The 22,600-nt window shown below is 41.8% G+C and overlaps 1 protein-coding gene and 1 long non-coding RNA gene across 3 annotated transcripts in view; one reads left to right on the top strand and one right to left on the bottom strand.

Annotated features, from left to right (window-relative positions):
- The window catches only part of LOC143765798 (cadherin-like protein 26), a 128,787-nt gene extending 116,704 nt beyond the window's left edge, over window positions 1-12,083 (bottom strand). The window contains exon 1 of one of the 2 annotated variants that reach the window (XM_077252843.1): window positions 11,893-12,083. In XM_077252843.1, the coding sequence (XP_077108958.1) occupies window positions 11,893-11,934 (42 nt within the window). In that variant the 5' untranslated portion in view covers window positions 11,935-12,083. The remainder of the gene's footprint in view (window positions 1-11,892) is intronic. The other variant, XM_077252842.1, reaches the window with a different exon arrangement.
- LOC143765799 (uncharacterized) overlaps window positions 1-16,970 on the top strand; it is a 119,364-nt gene extending 102,394 nt beyond the window's left edge. The window contains exons 3-4 of the long non-coding RNA XR_013213461.1: window positions 15,688-15,825; window positions 15,918-16,970. This is a non-coding gene — a long non-coding RNA (uncharacterized LOC143765799). The remainder of the gene's footprint in view (window positions 1-15,687; window positions 15,826-15,917) is intronic.
- Window positions 16,971-22,600: the final 5,630 nt, after the last annotated feature.

The following is a 22,600-nucleotide window of genomic DNA, read 5'->3' as shown; positions in this document are numbered from 1 at the left end:
TCACAAATTATGACATACTGGTGTGTCTCACTAAATTAGAATATCATCAAAAAGTTAATTTATTTTAGTTCTTCAATACAAAAAGTGATTCTCATATATTATATAGAGTCATTACACACAGAGTGATCTATTTCAAGTATTTATTTCTGTCAATGTTGATGATTATGGCTTACAGCTAGTGATGAACGAGTATACTCGTTGCTCGGGTTTTCCCAAGCACGCTCGGGTGATCTCCGAGTATTTGTTAGTGTTCGGAGGAGATTTAGTTTTCATCCCGGCAGCTGAATGATTTACATCTGTTAGCCAGCTTGATTACATCTGGGGATTCCCTAGCAACCAGGCAACCCCCACATGTGATTGAAGAGAAGATCCAGCTCACAAAGTATTTAAAGATAAAAAATTATTTTTTCAAAAAATTATTAAAAATGGAAACACTGCATGTCAGAATCAGTGAAAAACATATTTACAGAGGGACATCCATGAAATAGCTGAAGTATATACAATGCCTACAAGTAGTATTCAACCCCCTGCAGATTTAGCAGGTTTAATAAGATGCAAATAAGTTAGAGCCTTCAAACTTCAAACAAGAGCAGGATTTATTAACAGATGCATAAATCTTACAAACCAAAAAGTTTTGTTGCTCAGTTAAATTTTTATAAATTTTAAACATAAAAGTGTGGGTCAATTATTATTCAACCCCTAGGTTTAATATTTTGTGGAATAACCTTTGTTTGCAATTACAGCTAATAATCATCTTTTATAAGACCTGATCAGGCCAGCACAGGTCTCTGGAGTTATCTTGGCCCACTCCTCCATGCAGATCTTCTCCAAGTTATCTAGGTTCTTTGGGTGTCTCATGTGGACTTTAATCTTGAGCTCCTTCCACAAGTTTTCAATTGGGTTAAGGTCAGGAGACCGACTAGGCCACTGCAACGCCTTGATTTTTTGCCTCTTGAACCAGGCCTTGGTTTTCTTGGCTGTGTGCTTTGGGTCGTTGTCTTGTTGGAAGATGAAATGACGACCCATCTTAAGATCCTTGATGGAGGAGCGGAGGTTCATGGCCAAAATCTCCAGGTAGGCCGTGCTATCCATCTTCCCATGGATGCGGACCAGATGGCCAGGCCCCTTGGCTGAGAAACAGCCCCACAGCATGATGCTTCCACCACCATGCTTGACTGTAGGGATGGTATTCTTGGGGTCGTATGCAGTGCCATCCAGTCTCCAAACGTCACGTGTGTGGTTGGCACCAAAGATCTCGATCTTGGTCTCATCAGACCAGAGAACCTTGAACCAGTCAGTCTCAGAGTCCTCCAAGTGATCATGAGCAAACTGTAGATGAGCTTTGAAAGTAAAGGTACCTTACGGGCTCGTCTGGAACGGAGACCATTGCGGTGGAGTACGTTACTTATGGTATTGACTGAAACCAATGTCCCCACTGCCATGAGATCTTCCCGGAGCTCCTTCCTTGTTGTCCTTGGGTTATCCTTGACTCTTCGGACAAGCCTGGCCTCGGCACGGGAGGAAACTTTCAAAGGCTGTCCAGGCCGTGGAAGGCTAACAGTAGTTCCATAAGCCTTCCACTTCCGGATGATGCTCCCAACAGTGGAGACAGGTAGGCCCAACTCCTTGGAAAGGGTTTTGTACCCCTTGCCAGCCTTGTGACCCTCCACGATCTTGTCTCTGATGGCCTTGGAATGCTACTTTGTCTTTCCCATGTTGACCATGTATGAGTGCTGTTCACAAGTTTGGGGAGGGTCTTAAATAGTCAGAAAAGGCTGGAAAAAGAGATAATTAATCCAAACATGTGAAGCTCATTGTTCTTTGTGCCTGAACTACTTCTTAATACTTTAGGGGAACCAAACAGAATTCTGGTGGGTTGAGGGGTTGAATAATAAATGACCCTCTGAAAAGACTTTTCACAATTTAAAAAAAAAATAAACAAAGAAATAACATTCTATTTTGCTGCAGTGCATTTCACACTTCCAGGCTGATCTACAGTCCAAATGTCACAATGTCAAGTTAATTCCAAATGTGTAAACCTGCTAAATCTGCAGGGGGTTGAATACTACTTGTAGGCACTGTATACAAAATATAAAATGAGAAAATATATATAACAATACAATTGCAAGAAACAGAAAAATAATGATTAAATGAAACAAACAGAAAAAATATAATAAAAAAATATATATATATAACCTGAGCAAAAAATAATAATAATCAGTAATGCAACATGATTTCTTTTCTAAGGTTTAAACCCATAGGTGTGCGTGTGTTTAATAAATAAATCCAGAAAGCTTCTCTGTCTCCCAACTTTTTTTCTTTATCGCCTCCTCGTATATCCTTATGAATTTGTTCGATTGCATATATTTTTAGATGTGTAGTTTGTCTGTTATGTATATTAATAAAGTGATGTGATGCATTTGAAGTGTGATGTAAGGTGGGTTGCACTATATCATTTAAATGCTCACGAAACTATCTTTTGATTTTCTTATAGTAGAACCTACATATAACAGATGACAATCAGTGCGTTCAATAATGTAAACCACCCATGCGTCCCATAATTTCAGGGATAGGATCCTATAGTGAACACTAAGGGCATGTGCACACGTTGCGGATTTGCTGCGGATCCGCAGCGTTTTTTGCAGTGCAGAAACGCTGCAGATCCGCAATTGATTTACAGTACAATGTAAATCAATGAGAAAAAAAAAATGCTGTGCACACTTTGCGGAAAATCCGCTGCGGAAACGCTGCGGTTTAAAAGAAGTAGCATGTCACTTCTTTTTTGTGAATCTGCAGCGTTTTTGTACCCATTCCATTATAGAAAACCGCAGGGGTAAAAACCGCAGCAAATATGCAAGAAAACCGCAGCAAAAACGCACAAAAAACGCTGCGGAACCGCACAAAAAAACGCAGGTGCATTTTCTGCCAGGAGAGACAGAATCTGCACCAGAAATTCCTAAGCCTAATCCGCAACGTGTGCACATAGCCTTAGGGGAATGGTTGGATAACATTCTGCAACCAGTAGTACAATGGGTCCCTGGTCATTTGAAGGATTCCAGAGATGTACTTAAAATGCTGGATAATGTAATATGGAATCCCCTTTGGTGTTGGCTCACATGCGATGTGGTTGCGCTTTATACCTCCATCCCACACAAAATTGCTCTACATGCAGTAAATCATCATTTAAAAAAGTATAGTCCTTACTCATATGATTTGCAATCATTTATTATTTCAGTTTTATCATTTTTGTTGTCACATAACTACTTCACATTTGAAAATTAATTTTTTCTACAGAATAATGGAGTTTCTATGGGAGCCAAATTCTCACCATCGGGAGCCAAATTCTCACCATCGGTAGCCAATCTGGTGATGTCATGGTGGGAAGAACAATACATTTTTTGTGTCGATAACCCTTTTTTTTTGAGCACATAAAATGGTTTTCTAGGTATATCGATGATTTATTACTAATTTGGAATGGGGATCAAAAATCCATCACACATTTTTTGATGTACTGTAAAGCGCTGCGGAATATGTTAGCGCTATATAAAAATAAGGATTATTATTATTATTATTATTATTAACAATAATCCATTTAATAATAATTATTCCATAATTTTTTTGGATTTAGTTCTTACAGGACTACCTCACAAAACTATTCAAAGTCACACCTATCGTAAACAAACCGCAGGTAATACTATTCTCCATGCTCAAAGCTTCCACCCCTCTCATACCATTCATTCAATACCTGTTGGTGAAGCTCTCAGAGCTAGGAGAAATTGAAGCAATGATTTGGCATTCAAATTGGTCTGTGGAATGAGCGTTCAAAATAGCAGATGATAAATCTAGATCAGATCTTATTCAGTCTGCTCATTCACAAAGAACTGAAAGTGGCTAGAGTAAAACTTCTATTGATAGACCAGTGTTAGTGCTTACTTATAGCACACATTTCAAGTCTATCTCTGATATTATAACACGCAATTTAAATATTTTGAGAGATGACCAAACGATGGATACAATCCTCCAAAATGAGATTCACATAGTTTCCAGACGTGCTCCCACACTCGGTAATATCCTTTCACCTAATTTTTTGCATTCCAATGCTTCCACCAATTCCAATTCTTCTAATTGGCTGTCCATAAAAGTTTTTTTCAAATGCGGTACGCATCCCTGTAAAACTTGTATATACACAAAAAAAACTGTGACATTTTCTAGTTCTGATCACCAAAGAAATTTTATCAAAAGCTTTATAAACTGTAATTCAGATTATGTGGTTTACATTATTGAATGCACTGATTGTCATCTGTTATATGTAGGTTCCACTATAAGAAAATTAAAAGATAGATTTCGTGAGCATTTAAATGATATAGTGCAACCCACCTTACTTACACACTTCAAATGATCACATCATTTTATTAATATACATAACAGACAAACTACACATCTAAAAATATATGCAATCGAACAAATTCATAAGGATATACAAGGAGGCGATAAAGAAAAAAAGTTGGGAGACAGAGAAGCTTTCTGGATTTATTTATTAAACACACGCACACCTATGGGTTTAAACCTTAGAAAAGAAATCATGTTGCATTACTGATTATTATTATTTTTTGCTCAGGTTATATTTTTATTTATTTTTTTATTATATTTTTTTCTGTTTGTTTCATTTATTTATTATTTTTCTATTTCTTGCAATTGTATTGTTATATATATTTTCTCATTTTATATTTTGTAATATATACTTGTATGAATGTTGTCTTTTTTTTTTGTGATCGAATTTTTTTGCCTCATAGATTGAAAGGCTCAGCATCATGTGTGGAATATTTCTAATCATGTCACAAGGAGTTTCTTGATCACCTGCTATACTTACTTCACCTGGCAAAGAATGTTTTCATATACGAACTTCTCATTCGGATCACTTGCTGTGGACTAAGAACACCGAGAGTGTTCGAAACGCGTTCAGCTATTTCATGGATGTCCCTCTGTAAATATGTTTTTCGCTGATTCTGACATGCAGTGTTTCCATTTTTTATAATTTTTGTAATAAAGAATTTTTTTATCTTTAAATACTTTCTGAGCTGGATCTTCTCTTCAATCACATTACTTCAGGAGTGCTGGGGCAGCAGCTCTTTCCGTGCTCGGATCTTGCAAGGACTATGAGGAAATGTTTCCTAAGGTTGAGCTGAAATATTTTTCTGTTGTTTTTTCTTATATAAACCCCCACATGTACTCAGCCTGGCTAATAGCTGTAAATCATTCAGCTGAGGCGATGAAAACTTAAACAAATACTCGGAGGTCACCCGAGCATGCTCGGGAAAACCCGAGCAACGAGTATATTTGCTCATCCCTACTTACAGCCAATGAAAACCCAAAAGTCGTTATCTCAGTAAATTAGAATACTTTATAACACCAGCTTGAAAACTGATTTTAAAAGTCAAAATATTGGCCTACTGAAATTTATGCTCAGTAAAGGCACTCAATACTTGGTCGGGGCTCCTTTTGCATCAATTACTGCATCAGTAGCGTAGCTACCAGGGGGGGCAGAGGGGGGCGGTGATCCCGGGCCCTTAGCTCTGAGGGGGCCCACCCAGAGCTAGGGTATTATAACTGTATTGGCGTGCGCAGCATGCCGATAGTTACATTCTGCGGCAGAGCAGGGAGAATTGATCTCCCTGCTCTGCCAACCAGCTGCTATGAGGCCCCTGAGCAGTCGGGGAGGCCCGGTGCCAGCAGTGTGCCCTCCTCCCTTCATCGCAGGTTCAACTGTATCAGCTGTATGCTGATACAGCTGACCGCATTGATGAGAGAAGGAGCGTTATGCTCTCTCTCCCATCATTCCCCTCTCAGCCTCTGACATCACTTACTCAGACACTGACAGCGGGCGCAATGATGTCACTATTTGGCGCCCGCTCTCCGGAAATGTGGGGAGGCTCGGAGCAACGGAGGAGGAAAGAGGTGAGTATTGAATTTTTTTATGGAGGTGCATTATATTAAAATCTATTGGCGGCTGCATTTTATTAGAGTCTGCCTATGGGGGTACATTTTATTAGTCTGCCTATGGGGGGTGCATTTTATTAGAGTCTGCCTATGGGGGTGCATTATATAACATAGTCTGCCTATGGGAGGCTGCATTTTATTAGAATCTGCCTATGGGGGGCTACATTTTATTAGTCTGCCTATGGGGGCTGCATTACATAACATAGAGCTTGCCTATGGGGGTACACTTTATTACTGTCTGCCTATGGGGGTGTATTATATAATATAGAGTCTCCCTATGTGGGAGCTACATTTTATTACTGTCTGCCTATTGAGGATACATTATATAACATAGAGTCTGCCTATGAGGGGCTGCATTTTATTAGAGTCTGCTTATGGGAGGCTGTATTCTATTAGAGTCTGCCTATGAGGGGCTGCATTTTATTAGAGTGTCTATGGGGGCTGTATTATATTAGAGTCTGCCTATGGGGGCTGCATTATACTATATAGAATCTATCTATGAGGAGTACTTTATACTATAATGAGGACTATCAGGTGCATTATACTACATGGAGGCCTATGGGCAGTACATTATACTATATGGAGGTATATGAGGAGTGCATTATACTAGAGTCTGCCTATGGGGGGTGCATTATACAATATAGAGTCTGCCTATGGGGAATGTATTATACAATAGAGTGTCTGCCTATGTGGAGTACATTATACCATATGGAGGCCTATGGGGAGTGCATTATACAATATAGAGTCTGCCTATTAGGAGTGCATTATACTATATAGAGGCCTATGGGGAATGCATTATACTATATTGAGGACTCTCTGGTGCATTATACTATATGGAGGCTATGTTGGGGGTCATCACAGATGTGGAGATTACAGTGATGGGGCCATCATGCAGTGTTGGAGCCATCAAACAGTTTGGGAGATGCTAAGAGGTCAGTATATATAAGGTGTGGGGGCATTATACTGTGTATAAGAGAGCATCATACTGTGTATAGGGGAGCTGTGTAGGGGGAGACTGGGGACATTATTAAATGTAAAGTGGGCACTTATTGTTATAGGGCAACTCGGGTTACTGTGACTGTCAAAGGGGCACACAGGGCATTATTACTTTCTAGGGGACTAAACATGGGCACTGTTTTCTGGGGCACTTGCACCCAGCATTACTATATTCTTGAAGGTAGCTTTAGAATTTAGAGGGCACAGAGAACCACACAGTAGGTGCAGTAATAGGGACACAAACGGCAGCAGCATTGGGGTACCAGCAGGATGATGAGGTTGGGCAGGTTGGGGATAGATGGGGACGGTGCTGAAAAAGAGATGTGAAATGTGTCTTTGTTGTACTCTTTGCAGCTGAGTCCTGGCTGGAAGAAGTTTTCATGTCGGTCTGGGCCAGATGGAAAAGACGGGAAAAGTGAAAGACTCCATCAGAACATCAGCTGCAAGTCAGCATCTATAACTGTGCTTTAATCTCTTACATGTTCCATAGGACTGGTATCTACCACTGACCACATAGAGGTAATATCCATGTTGGTCTTTATATAGAGATTATTTTCAGTAACAGCGTAGTCATCTACTGAGGTTCTCCTACATCCACTATTAGGGTGCGTCACCCATTTGTAATCATGGTTACCTGGTTAGGGGCCCACTCAGAAGTTTTGCCCCCCTGAGCCAAAACCCTAGCTATGGTTCTGCACTGCATCAATGTGGCGTGGCATGGAGGCGATCAGCCAGTGGCACTGCTGAAGTGTTATGGAAGCCCAAGTAGCTTTGATAGCAGCCTTCAGCTCGTCTGCATTGCTGGGTCTGCTGTCTCTCATCTTCCTCTTGACAATAACCCATAGATTCTCTATGGGGCTAAGGTCAGGCGAGTTTGCTGGCCAATGAAGTACTGTGATACTGTTGTTTTTAAACCAGGTATTCGTACTTTTGGCAGTGTGGACAGGTGCCAAGTCCTGCTGGATAATGAAATTTCCATCTCCAAAAAGCTTGTAGGCAGAGGGAAGCATGAAGTGCTCTAAAATTGGCAGATGGCTGAGCTGACTTTGGTCTTGATAAAACACAGTGGACCTACACCAGCAGATGACATGGCTCCCCAAACCATCACTGATTGTGGAAACGTCACACTAGACCTCAAGCAGCTTGGATTCTGGGCGTCTCCACTCTTCATCCAGACTCTAGGACCTTGATTTCCAAATGAAATGCAAAATTTACTTTCTTCTGAAAACAACACCTTGGACCACTGAGCAACAGTTTTTTCTCCTTGGCCCAGGTAAGACGCTTCTGGCGTTATCTATTGGTCATCAGTGGCTTGATACAAGGAATGAGACACTTGTAGCACATGTCCTGGATACGTCTGTGTGTGGTGGCTCTTGAAGCAATGACTCCAGCATTAGTCCACTCCTTGTGAATCTCCCTCAAATTTTTGAATGGCCTTTTCTCAACAATCCTTCATGGCTGCAGTTATCCCGGTTGCTTGTGCAACTTTTTCGACCACACTTTTTCCTTCCACCACAACTTTCCATTAATATGCTTGGATACAGCACTTTCTAAACAGCCAACTTCTTTAGCAATGACTTCTTGTGGCTTACCCTCCTTGTGGAGTATATCAATGACTGCCTTCTGGACATCTGTCAAGTCAGCAGTCTTCCCCATGATTGTGGAGCCTACTGAAACAGACTAAGGGACCTTTTTAAACGCTTAGGAAGCCTTCGCAGGTGTTTTTTGTTAATTATTCTAATTTACTGAGATAATGACTTTTGGGTTTTCATTGGCTGTAAGCCATAATCATCAACATTAACAGAAATAAACACTTGAAATAGATCACTCTGTAATAACTATATATATAAGCATTTCACTTTTTGCATTGAAGAACTGAAATTAATTAACTTTTTGATGATTTTCTAATTTTGTGAGAAGTATCTGTATACCAGTACTACTATATAATAGATAATCCTGCCATTGTCTAAATAAATAAATGCAGTGTCAAGGCTACATCTAGGCTCATTCATGTATGCCGAAGATAAAAATAAAATTGCAGGCAATACATAGTAATTGTACTACTAAATTACATTGACCACTAATGGATGCAGGCGCTCCCAATGCTTGCACGTCCACCCTAACGAGTGTTTCGAACCAACCTTCATTAGGGGGCATTATCACCAGTCTAAGGCTGCTGTTTTTATTTAATAAAGAAATGAGCAGTCCCATATACTGGTGAGTTTGCTATATGTGATTGACAAAAGTATGCAGAACACTCACTAATGTCCTCTCGAAAGAGCCCGACTTTCTAGCAAAAGTCTGGTCGGGACTGTGTAGGATGTAGGATGTTGGCATACAGACCGGGAATGGCAATGCGCCACTTTAATCCACATAACGTGCCTTAATAGTTAAAAGATATCAGTTTTGATCAGAAGGTCTTAAATCATGGTTCATTTTGCTGACTAAGCTGTCCTATCTATATTTAGGTTCCTGAAATAAATTTAAAGATTGTAGTCAGTGCCAGTTATCCTTTCACTGTTAATGTCTGACAAGCTCATTTACCCATGCACATGTAGTAGGAATACACTGCAAGACTAGGGAGCTGGAATCCCGTTCCTCGTGCCCTAATAGTGCATTTACCAAGTGGTTGACTGAATCAGGTAACCTCCTTTAATGCAGAGCCATGTATAAAAGCCTGTCTAATCTTTTCTACAATTGTGTACTACTAAGGCCCCTTTTACACATCAGTTTTTTGCCATCAGTCGCAATCCATCGAATTTTGAAAAAAACTGATCCGTCGCAGATTGTGAAAAACTGATGTGACGGATCTGTTTTTTCGCCGGATTCGGCTAGCTGAACCAGCTAATTGGATCCTAAAAAAATCAGAGCATGCTCAGTTAAAAAAAAAACTTAATTCCTCCCCAGATTCCATCATTTGATGCATCCGGCGCCATAGGCTTCCATTCTAGCAAACGACTGATGGCGACGGATCCGTCGCTAGTTTGTTTTTTTCGACGGACACAAAAACGTTACTTTATCTTTTGTCTCCGGCCACCGGACAGACAATTTTCGACGGATCCGGCGAACGACGCATGAAACATGAGGCATCAGTCGCTGGATCCGTTTATTTCAAAATTCAACGGATTGCGACTGATGCCAAAAAACTGATGTGTGAAAGGGCTTAAGTTACAGGAATGGAAGAATGCTATGCTGCCATATGATGTTCTGTAGGCACCATATTTCTACAATAAATCCTGCTTCTAAAGAAAAAGTATCCCCCAAATATGTCAGCAAATGAAATATGGAAAATTGTAACACCCCCTTATGAAATTGAGGGAAGCAAAAGGTACAGTATAAGCTCATTGTTGTCTATGGTTGCAATATGGGAGCCTCTCAAACATTCAAATTGGACCCCTTGCTTGGCCCTGAAAAAGTGCAAACACATCAAAACACAAGTCTGCAAATGGGTCTGGTTTGGGTCTGTTATCGTCACGTGGTAAGGCTCGTTAAAGGGTTGATATTGACTTTTAGGATTGCTACCCCACAATAGTTACTAGTGTTCAAGTCTTCGTCCTCTCTGATAAGGCAGTTTGAGCTATTATGGAGCAGTAAAATGTTCTTGAGGTCTAAAGGTGCATCAATTAAAGTTATGTAATTAGTTATCAGAACTAGAAAAATGATCAGGCCGAACTGAATTCCACAAAACACAGTCTGAATCCAGAGTGTCCACAGGTCTCCTGTCCTGAAATCAACAGTCTTATACACACTGAGCTTGGGTCAAGAGACCTGCTGCTGCACCTTACTCAGACCATGCTTTACCAAGCTCTGGATTCGGTACGAGTGTATTTTCGGTCTGAGTGTAATCAACAACGCATCGAATCACACTAGAACGAATGTTAGTCTATGGGGCCGTGCACATGTCAAATTTTTTCCTTGGACCGAACCAGTTTGAAGAAAAAAAATTACATCTGAGTGTGGTCCGATTTCCACATCTGACAGAATGGAGAAGATGGAGACATTTTTTCTCCATCTTCTCCTTGCCCGAGGGAATCAGATCACGCTGGTCAGAGTGTGATTTGCATAATTGTCTCGATTCTCTCGTCTTTACATTATCTTGTAGTGATAATAACGGAAAGTATTTTAAAAAGTTATTTTTTTTGAACAATCGGATTTGTTATAGCCTTTTTTTGTTCACACATCATCGACATGCGGGTTTTTTTTAAGGTCCTTTCTTTTTTAACTTTAAAGATGTCTAGGGAGAAAAAAAAACAAAAAGGCCAGACATAAAGCATAGAGTATGCTGTATAGCCACTGCAAGAGAAATGCCAAAAAAGGAAGCAACGCACAAACACAACAACAAACACTTTCATAATTCTCTACTGGCTTCCAGCTGATTTTTTGTCTGTAGAATTTGCTTTTCCACCTTGAGAAAAAATGCTGCAAAAACAAAGCGTATTGTAGAGAATTCCGGTGTGTGAAGGCAGCCTTTTCTTGGTCGTACGTCTGATCCATTATCATGTCTGATCATTGTCTGTCCTTTACTACAACTGACAATGCTGGAGGGATAATAGTGCAGTAAATCTGAAACATTCCCAAAAACATTCTCCTGTCATAAACGACTTTATGAGTTACAACATGTAGCTCAGGAAAGAAATATATCTTGGTACTGTGTTAGCCAGTAGATAGAAAAATATTTAGAATTGAGAGTCCTCGGTGGTTGACTGAGGACTCTCAATTCTAACTTGTAGTTCGCCAGCTGTGGAGACACTACAACTCCCAGTAGATCTATCAGGGCATCATGATAGGAGATGCAGATGGACCATGGTTAGAGAGCCGCAAGTTGGACACCACTGGGGATGTAAGGAAACCTAACAGATTCAATGCCCCCCATAAACAGAGGGGTATTAAATTACTCACCACCACCAGAAGCAGGATAAGCAGCGGATACAGAGTCCTCATTTTAACGTATCTCCCTGTAGAGAAGTCAGAAATGTTTCTTGTAGCCTGCAGTTGTGATCACTGTGTGTTCCTGGGCGCCCAGGGCTTCTCATTAAGACCAGTCCGACCAGATTCTACACCCTCCTGGTCCCACCCCTATAATTCCCTCTGCCCAAGTTCAGCAGAATCCCCCTTTGACAAGAAGCACAAGCTGTGTGCTTAACCTGATCCTCAGTGACAATCAGACAGACACACCTTCCCTGCTGGTATGAGGACAGCTCCCATGCAGCTATAATGGACCTTTAACTCCTTCCTGACAAAACTTGTTACGCAGGTCGACTTCTTTCTTTTGTTATTTTTTAAAGCTTTCTCTGAATTTGCTTAGTGGATGGGATTGCGGTAATTACTGGGGTTTCTAGAGAAACTGTCTACTCAGCTCTTCACTATAATTTCACTATAAAGAGCGGAGACTAGACAATTGATTGAACAACAATTGTTTAAAGGAGTTGTCCAGCATTAGAAAAACGTGGCTATTAGTGATGAGTGAATATACTCGTTACTCGAGATTTCTCGAGCATGCTCGGGGGTCCTCCGAGTATTTTTTAGTGCTCAGAGTTTTAGTTTTTCTTGTCGCAGCTGAATGATTTACATGTGAGAGCCAGCATAAGTACATGTGGGGATTCCCTACCAACCAGGCAACCTCCACATGTACTTATGCTGGCTATCAGATGTAAATCATTCAGCTGTGGCAAGAAAAATTAAAACTCCGAGCACTAAAATATACTCAGAGGACCCCCGAGCATGCTTGAGAAATCTCGAGTATTGAGTATATTAACTCATCACTAGTGGCTATGTGTGTGTATGTGTGTGTCTGCTGCACTATACTGTGTGTGGGGGAACTGCACTATCCTGTATTGTGTGTGGGGGTGTTATTATACTGTGTGGGAGGGACTGTACTATGCTGTGTAAGTGGGGGGCTGCATTATACTTTGTGTGGGGGCTGCACTATACTGTGTGTGTGTGGGGACTGCACTATACTGTGTGTGGAGGGCTGCATTATACTGTATGTGTTTGTGGGGGGCTGAATTATACTGTGTGTGGGAGGCTGCATTATGCTTTGAGTGGGCTGCTTTATACTCTGGGGCGGCTGCATTATACTGTGTGTGGGGCTGCATTAAACGCTGAGGGGGCTGCATTATATTGTGTGTGGGGCTGCATTATACTCTGATGAGGGCTTCATTATGTTCTACGAGGAGACTACATGATACTCAAGTGGCTGCATTGTACTCTGAGGGGGCTGCAGTATACAGTGCTTCATTATACTCTGAGTGGGCAGCATTATACTCTGAGGGGGCTGCATTATACTCTATCAAGGACCATGGGGAGTGCATTTTACTATATGTACTATATGGGACTTGCATTATACTGTATTGAGGATTGTACCAATCATTCTTCCTCAGCCGAAGTAAGAGTAGGTGCACACGGTCAGTGAATGATGCTGGTTGGACGCTGCGTACTTGTGCAGCATCCAGATGTTACAGCATAGTGGATGGGATTTCTAGAAATCCCATGCCCACTATGTGTGCACCAACGCCTGTAGCTCACCCACAGAGATGGACATGTGGCGCGTCTCTCTAGACTGCAGCATGTCTTTTTATCTTGCAGAGATGTAATCCTCCACAAGATAAATGTCACCCATACAATGCACTAGACGTAGTGAATCCGCATGGTTCATTGAACACATGTGGATTCAAGTGCGTTCAATACCCGGCAGCACTTTGGACACAGCGGACAAGTGCTGCGTCCAAAGCGCTGCCAGTTACTGAATGTGTGCACCTACACTAAAGAGGCCAGGAAACAAGCATCGAACGAGTTCAATATTGTCGATCGCGCTTGTTTATCGGCCTGAACTCAGGGCAAGTAAATGCACCATCACACAGAAACATTTTGGTTGTAATAAGTGAGCATTTGGGGCCCCACTTTAAACTTTTGCCCAGGACCCCACATTGTCTAAAACCGGCCTTGCTTGTAAGAAATTATTCAACATTATATCCTTCATTGTCAATAGGGTCATGGCTGTCGCAGCATCACCAGCAGCCGTCGTTGTTAATAAATTACAAATTAGATGATAAAGCTTTCATCACTGGGATCCCCAAAATCATTAAACAGAGGGGCAGAGATCACTTTCTTGGAGGGGCAGTATGTATACTCAACCACCACTCCACATAAACTCCCCCTCATTGCAATAATAAAGATGCAGAAAAACAGAAACTTGGGACCCCCTTTCTAGCAATTTGTAGGCCCCCCTCTTTATTTGGTTTGAATAAAAACTTTTTTAAAAATTTTCTAAGAAGTTATCAAAAATGGGGCTGCAGTTGCAGTATGAGCCCATAGTAGTCTATGGGGTCAGTATTTACACCCATCCAATACAGCTCTGATAGGTGTAGGGGAGGACAACAACAGAATGTGGTCCCTGTGCAAAAACATTATATGTCACCTTTGTAATCCAATAATGTGTATTTGACAGAAGCTGCTTGCTGCTTTGGAGGTGGGAGCGGTCCCCTCAACCTCTTGAGCCCATGTGCAGCTGCATAGATTGCACCAATGGTATGTTCAATCCAGGGGTGTTTGCCTTTGGAAAATACTCTGGGTTGGCTAAGTATCCTAAATTAGGAAAAATAAAGGATCAAATGTTGACATACAGTAGCTACCTCCAACAGGGGGCACTAGAGAGTCAGCTTTCTACCTATTGGAGCAGAGCTACTTTGCATACCTTTTTCCGAATGGAGCATTGACTGAAGTGAAGGAAATTAGGCGGTCTTCACAACAAAACAGTGCCCCCTTGTTATCTAAGTTGAATGAAATACAGCACTTTATGGGGCTCGCTCACACGAGTGAATAAATTGAATGCAATGTGATAAAAAATCGGAATGCGTTCGGATCAATGTTATTCAATGATTCAGTGCTCAAATGAAATTTTTTTTCTCAGATCAGATTGAGTTTTGACCGAGAAAAAATCGCAGCATGTTGCGAGTGGATGCTAAAATCAGATCACAATTGCCAATGTACGTCAAGTTCTTGCAAATTTCTCCAATGGGGCAGGAAATTGCCTCAACACATTGCAAAAATTTGTAAAGGGCAAAGCACCCAGGCAACCTATATATAAAGTATAAACACACCTCCACAGAGATCAGACCATGCCGCCACACATTAATGTGGAGATGCGACCATGCCGCCACACATTAATGTGGAGATGCTTATCATCCCTGTCCAGGAGCGTCCAGAACTGTGGGACAAACGTAACCCAAGCTACCAGAGCTGTAGCCGTCGAGATGTATCCTTGACATACATCTGCCGCCAGATGTATCTGACCTATGGAGGCCAGCTCACAAGAGAAGCAAATAACAATAACTACTCAATAAATCAATAAAGTTGTGCTTCTGTAAGGCTTTAATATAACAGTGTTAGCACGCTCAGTTTGTTAGCAAACTGCATCTACGAGGTTAAAAATTTCCAATATGTAAATGTATACATGTATGTCAGCACCTCATCATTAGTATTTATTAACTGATGTATTTTTTACGTTAGCCTGTAGCCACATTTTTGGTGGCTTCATGTAGATCCAGTATTATATTTGCCATGACAATGTTTATTGATTATGTCAACTGTAATTTAGAATGTCAAGATTACACTGGTAAATGTTGAAAACATTCGTAATAGGCATAATTTTTAAAATGTGTGCTATGTTTTGGATTTTTTTCTTAATTTTAACAGTGAATGGCTCAGCTGTCGGGGTATGTAGGGGCATGAGAGCCAACAGCGTGCTAAAAGTGGGTCTGCGGCCACAAAGAAATGACCCCATATCTATATTGACCGGCTAAATTTCCTGACCTCGATTGTAGACCTACATTTGTAAGTTCTGGCTTGTTTGAGGATTCTACAAGATTCTAAACTTGTTAGGTTGCATAATTTCAACCAACATTACATAATTTTTTCACTTGTAGAACTGAATCCAACTTGCGTGACAGGGAGACAGCCTCGGAGTCAAATTTTCTGTTGGAGCCAGTGGCCAATTCCACCAAGGATGTTGGACCAGTACCAGGCCAGTCATCAGATTCAGCCCAACCAGCCACACCAGCACCAGCTCAAGCCTCAGAGGTAGTGGAAGGACGTTGCAGAAACAGCCCTACCTTTTGAAACTTGACAATTCCCCTGTAGCTCCATCTATTCCATGATGAGTTTGGTGCAGGAAGGAGCTCCCCATCATCACCATTAGGCGCGAGGTAGTAGCAGTGGTGTTTTAGATTATCTATCGTACACGGTGAAGGATGATTGGGAGGAGGATTTTGTGCACAGCCTGGCATGATATCCTCGTGACATCGACAGGCCTGTGCGGCTGCGTGCCAGGAACGCCATCTACGTTGTTTTGGATGCATGTACCAGATCCAACAAGGTGTTTGACTGCCTTGAAAGCTGGCATAGGTCTGACAGAAACAGTCTTTCCATGCCAGAGGAAGATAATAACAGCTCCCAACAACACAACCGATCACTTGAAGTGCATCACCAATCACCTGAAGTGCATTACCAACCACTTATTCATTATGACCACATAACTTGCCGAAAGCAAGGGGAATGGGCTGGTCTAGGAGCTTCAATGGCTGGATTCATTGGTGGTCAGAGGCAGCGACCATGGTACAGACATGGGCCTAATGAAGGTGCCTACTATGGCCAAAGTAATCCATACCATTACCCCCTGGACCCACCGACACAGGGGCCTCCTTTACTTTCAGGGTCATCTAACTCACATTTCATATGCCAACCATATTCGCCACCACCATCAGCTATGGCAGGGAACATTCCTGCCTTTAAGCAAAGATCACCACCCACATATCAAAATTTGTGATGCTTTCATTATGTCTGTTTCAAAATTTCAGTTTTATGTGTTTCTCGGTGTAAATATTTTTCATTTAAAAAATTATACTTTTAATTTTGGTGTTCACATGAAAAAATATGAATGTCTATTTGTAATTTCTTTTTATTAAATTTATCTTGAACACAAAAAAACATGAAATGCTTGTTGCTAGAGAAGGTAGTAAATACAACGAATGTTTATGGTAGAAACATTAATTCTCGGTGGCTCAGTGGTTAGCACTGTTGCTTTGCAGCGCTGGGGTTCTTTGTTCAAATCCCACCAAGGACAAGATCTGCAAGGAGTTTGTATGTTCTCCTCATGTTTGTGTAGGTTTCCTCCCACAATCCAAAGACATACTGATAGGGAACTTAGATTGTGAGCCTCATTGGGGACAGTGATGATAATGTCTGTAAAGTGCTGTGGAATATGATGTTGCTATATAAGTAATGCATAATAAATATATAATTCACACAGTACCAAAACATTTTAAATTCACGGAACCACTTGTGAATCCTGCCATGGCGTGAGGAAATACGTGGTAAGCATATCCTGCACCTTAATGGTGGAAGACTGTTGTCGTGTAGTCTGTGAAGGAACAGATGATTGGCCTCGGGGAGACCAAAACATCCAACACCGCGGAGCCACCATCACGTGTTTCTCAACGCAGTGATCCAGAACACTGCCCCCATCCCTTATGGGAAATATGCAAATGCATGTAGGATAGCTGCGGAGACACCATCACATGTTTCTCAACGCAAGCAGTGAATAGCCAGACCTTTCCCCGGGAAGGAACAACCACGGGAAGGGCAGCATCCAATAAAGGAAAACATCCAATACAGGAAAACCACCTATGCCAAGCATGGTATCCATCCACAGACAGCTGTTTCAGGGTGTTTGCCCCTCATCAGTGTGGAGTAGGAATCTGTCTGTGGATGGATACCATGCTTGGCATAGGTGGTTTTCCTGTATTGGATGTTTTCCTTTATTGGATGCTGCCCTTCCCTGCCCTTCTGACTCTTCTGTATTAAAATCGGACCGATTTTTATAAAGCTAGTGTGACTCCAATCTATGGCTGAACTGAAGAAGGCCACTCAAATTAAAAGGAATGTCCAGTGAAATCAAGTTATTAGCTATCAAAGGATAATTTACTGATTGGTGGAGACAAACACCAATCGGCAGAACTGGGATTTTTTTATCCTCGATGGGGCACTTTTTTCCACATTATGAAATCACATTACAAATCGGATTCCCAACTGCTGCTCCATTCATTTTCCATGGGGCTGTCAGAAAAAAAATTAGTAAAGCGTTTGGAAGTCCCATGGGAATGAGTGGAGAGGCGGTCAAGTATGTGCACTGTGTGTCACAGTGGTTGGACAACAACCACAACAAGCTATCACCTTTCCTATGGATAGATGATAACATGTTTTCATTGGACAACCCCTTTAAATTCCAAACCTGAGCATATTTCATGCAGTGATTGTAGTACGATCACCTCTGATGAGCTGGGGATCCTTTTCGTAGATCATATTTCTTCTCTTGAATATCCTCGAGGTGTAAAGAATAGAAGAATGTAGGATGATGCAGGGATCGTAGGGGGGAAAGGTTTTTTTTTTCGAGTCCTTATCTTTTATCCCAATGATGAAGGCTATCGACAGCATCTTCTAGCTGCAAATGTCAGATAACAGTGGACAACACATTACATTCAACTACACCACAATTATATGTCAATATCAGTCCAAAAATTTTACAAGAGATGAAATCTGTGTGCACATTTCTTCAAGTTCAAACAAAGTTGAGAGATCTCCATAGTGTTTCTCTCATTCCTATGGCAAAAGAAAGGCAGGAAGAGATGAAAGGGTCAAATGTGCCCCTTGACCTTTGGTTTGCATAAGCTGTGGCGGTGCTGCTGCGGTTCATGCCAATATGTCACACAACGATACTGCAGCCAGCACATTGTATCAGCTTGTTGCTTTCTTACTCTGCAGCGAGCAGTCCCCTCCAGCTGTAAAACAAGGTATAGTAACTATGTTTACAAGCAGCCGATACCATACAGCGGACGTCACGTTAGGCAGCCTGCAAGTAAACAGTGTTATATAACCTGACAACTAGGTATGTGGTAAAAATTAGAGGTCTTTTTTTAAAATGTCTTGTTGCTAAACACTGCCATGACTTTCTGACTATTGCTTCCCTTCTACGGAAAACATAGAGCAGAGGTAGGCAATTAATTTTCCCGAGGGATGAAAGACAGTGACTGCTCTGGGGGGTGGGACAGTTAGGCGTAAATTAATTCTGCTCAATATTAATATTAATATATTTACTATTTTATATTAATTGTATCACTTAATATTGAGCAGCAGTAAGTAATCTGACATCTCCCTATATGCCGTATGAGCCCTCACACCACCCCCTATATACCTGAAGATCCCACACACAGACCCCTACATATACACTGCTCAAAAAAATAAAGGGAACACTTAAACAACAGAATATAACTCCAAGTAAATCAAACTTCTGTGAAATCAAACTGTCCACTTAAGAAGCAACACTGTTTGACAATCAATTTCACATGCTGTTGTGCAAATGGAATAGACAACAAATGGAAATTATTGGCAATTATCGAGACAAACTTAATAAAGGAGTGGTTCTGCAGGGTGGGGACCACAGACCACATCTCAGTACCAATGCTTTCTGGCTGATGTTTTAGTCACTTTTGAATGTCGGTTGTGCTTTCACACTTGTGGTAGCATGAGACGGACTCTGCAACCCACAAAAGTGGCTCAGGTAGTGTAGCTCATCCAGGATGGCACATCAATGCGAGCTGTGGCAAGAAGGTTTGCTGTGTCTGTCAGCATAGTGTCCAGAGGCTGGAGACAGGCCAATATACCAGGAGATGTGGAGGGGGCCATAGGGGGCAACAATCCAGCAGCAGGACCGCTACCTCAGCCTTTGTACAAGGAGGAATAGGAGGAGCACTGCCAGAGCCCTACAAAATGACCTCCAGCAGGCCACAAATGTGCATGTGTCTGCACAAACGGTTAGAAACCGACTCCATGAGGATGGTCTGAGTGCCCAACGTCCACAGATGGGGGTTGTGCTCACAGCCCAACACCGTGCAGGACGCTTGCCATTTGTCACAGAACATCAGGATGGGCAAATTCACCACTGGCACCCTGTGCTCTTCACAGATGAAAGCAGGTTCACACTGAGCACATGTGACAGGCGTGACAGAGTCTGGACATGCCATGGAGAGCGATCTGCTGCCTGCAACATCCTTCAGCATGACCGGTTTGGCAGTGGGTCAGTAATGGTGTGGGGTGGCATTTCTTTGGAGGGCCGCACAGCCCTCCATGTGCTCGCCAGAGGTAGCCTGACTGCCATTAGATACCGAGATGAGATCCTCAGACCCCTTGTGAGACCATATGCTGGTGCGGTTGGCCCTGGGTTCCTCCTAATGCAGGACAATGCCAGACCTCATGTGGCTACAGTGTGTCAGCAGTTCCTATAAGATGAAGGCATTGAAGCTATGGACTGGCCTACCCGTTCCCCAGACCTGAATCCGATTGAGCACATCTGGGACATCATGTCTCGCACCATCCACCAACGTCACATTGCACCACAGACTGTCCAGGAGTTGGTGGATGCTTTAGTCCAGGTTTGGGAGGAGATTACTCAGGAGACCATCCGCAGCCTCATCAGGAGCATGCCAAGGCATTGTAGGGAGATCATACAGGCACGTGGAGGCCACACACACTACTGAGCATCATTTCCTTGTCTTGAGGCATTTCAACTGAAGTTGGATCAGCCTGTAACTTCATTTTCCACTTTGATTTTGAGCATCATTCCAACTCCAGACCTCCATGGGATATTAGTTATGATTTACATTGACAATTTTTAGGTTTTATTGTTCTCAATACATTCCACTATGTAATGAATAAAGATTTAAAACTGGAATATTTCATTCAGTGATATCTAGGATGTAGGATTTTAGTGTTCCCTTTATTTTTTTGAGCAGTGTAGTATGAGCTCATACATAGCCTCTCTATATTCAGTATGAGCATCCACCATGACCCGTTTATACAATGTGACCTCAAAAATAGCCCCTCTGCATACAGTATTAGCCCCCACATTACCTCTCTATATACAGTAAGAGCCCCCACATACAAGCAATGACCACAGTCGACGCCAGCCCACTTCAGCAGGATGTGCGTCCTCGGTGCCGCTGTCCAAATCTTGAACCAAAGCCCTTAAGACTCTAGTTACGCCACTGCCCACATTACCTCCCTATATACAGTATTAGAACTAACATAGCCTCATAGTATGAGATCTAATGTAGCCCTTATATATACAGTATATGAGCAATACTACTGTTTCAGCCCTTCGGCTGTCTCGTTCCACGAGCTGGACTGGAACAGCCGGATTACTGAATATGACCCGCAGGCCGAAGTTTGCTTAGGTCTGATATAGATGAAAATGGCAGTCTGGTTCTGTGGTCATGTCTATAATAGGTGTCACCATAGACTAGGATAATTAAATTGGTGGGCCCACTTGATGAGGTGACTTGCCGAGGGCAGAGGCTTACATATCATTGGTACAAGCTGTGAGTTAAGGGTGTCCACTTCCACTTACAAAGCAGCAAGTAACTTCTGCCACAGACACATTATGGGCCCATATACTGTTCTTGCACAGGGTCCCTCTTCTGTCTGTGTGCGCTCCTGGCCAGCTGTATAATATTTGATTATCACGCTATGACTGCAGTGATTTTCTATTAATACAAATCGGCATTCCACCCCGCGACAGTCTGAAAAATAAAACAAAAGATTGTACAGGAGATATAATTAAAGAGCGACCATTGTTTTCATGTTTGTTTCCTAAATAAGTAGTACACATGGAAATAAGAAACTTTATAATATATAGTATTTTATTAGAGAAATTCTCTTCTTTCCCTTGCTGGATTGATTATTCATTTTCAAAATTCTCAATTCATGGGTAAAATGTGTAAACCGTGTTAGCACTGCAGCTTTGCAGCGCTGGGGTCCTGGGTTCAAATCCCACCAAGGACAACATATGCAAGGAGTTTGTATGTTCTCCCCGTGTTTACGTGAGTTTCCTCCAGGTTTTCCAGTTTCCCCTTCATTCCAAAGATATACTGATAGATAATTTAGATTGTGAGCCCCATCGGGGACAGCGATGATAATGTGTGTAAAGCGCTGTGGAATTAATGACGCTATATAAGTGAGAAAAATAAATAAAGTTAAATGGAGAACAGTAACTGTCGTTTCAGGTGAACGTGCAACAGGATGTCCGTGTTGGCCTCCAGCTCCTCCATCCTCCATAGAATTTTAAAAGCACCAACTCTCATCTATCTCAGTACTGTGAAAATCTGTCTTCCCTGCATACAGAATATACCTTTTGGATTACGGTAAGTATGAAACCTCAATTCAGAAGGAGAGAGAAGCCCATTTCCTTGATAAGATACTGTATAATGCAAAGTTGATTGATTTCCGAAAAAAATTGAAACGACAGTTACTCTTTAACAATTTGAATGCAACTTGTCCACAACTGGGTCTTAATGGAAGAGCTGAGAAATGAAGACAAGTTGTGAAAGAGGCTATAATCTGCCGAAATCAAGTATGTAGGTCATATCTGCACTACGAGGCTACAGAGAAGTGAGTAATGTTAATGAAGCAGAAGTAATCTTCTGTATGACAGACCTGGAATTTCCTGAGAACTAATGGTCTACAAAACATGGTGATCATTCAACAGCTGAGCATCCCC

The sequence above is a fragment of the Ranitomeya variabilis genome, chromosome 4, assembly GCF_051348905.1.
Source record: "Ranitomeya variabilis isolate aRanVar5 chromosome 4, aRanVar5.hap1, whole genome shotgun sequence".
Lineage (NCBI taxonomy): Eukaryota > Metazoa > Chordata > Amphibia > Anura > Dendrobatidae > Ranitomeya > Ranitomeya variabilis.
Note: the sequence above shows the minus strand (reverse complement) of the source record. Positions and strands in the feature narration are given on the sequence as shown.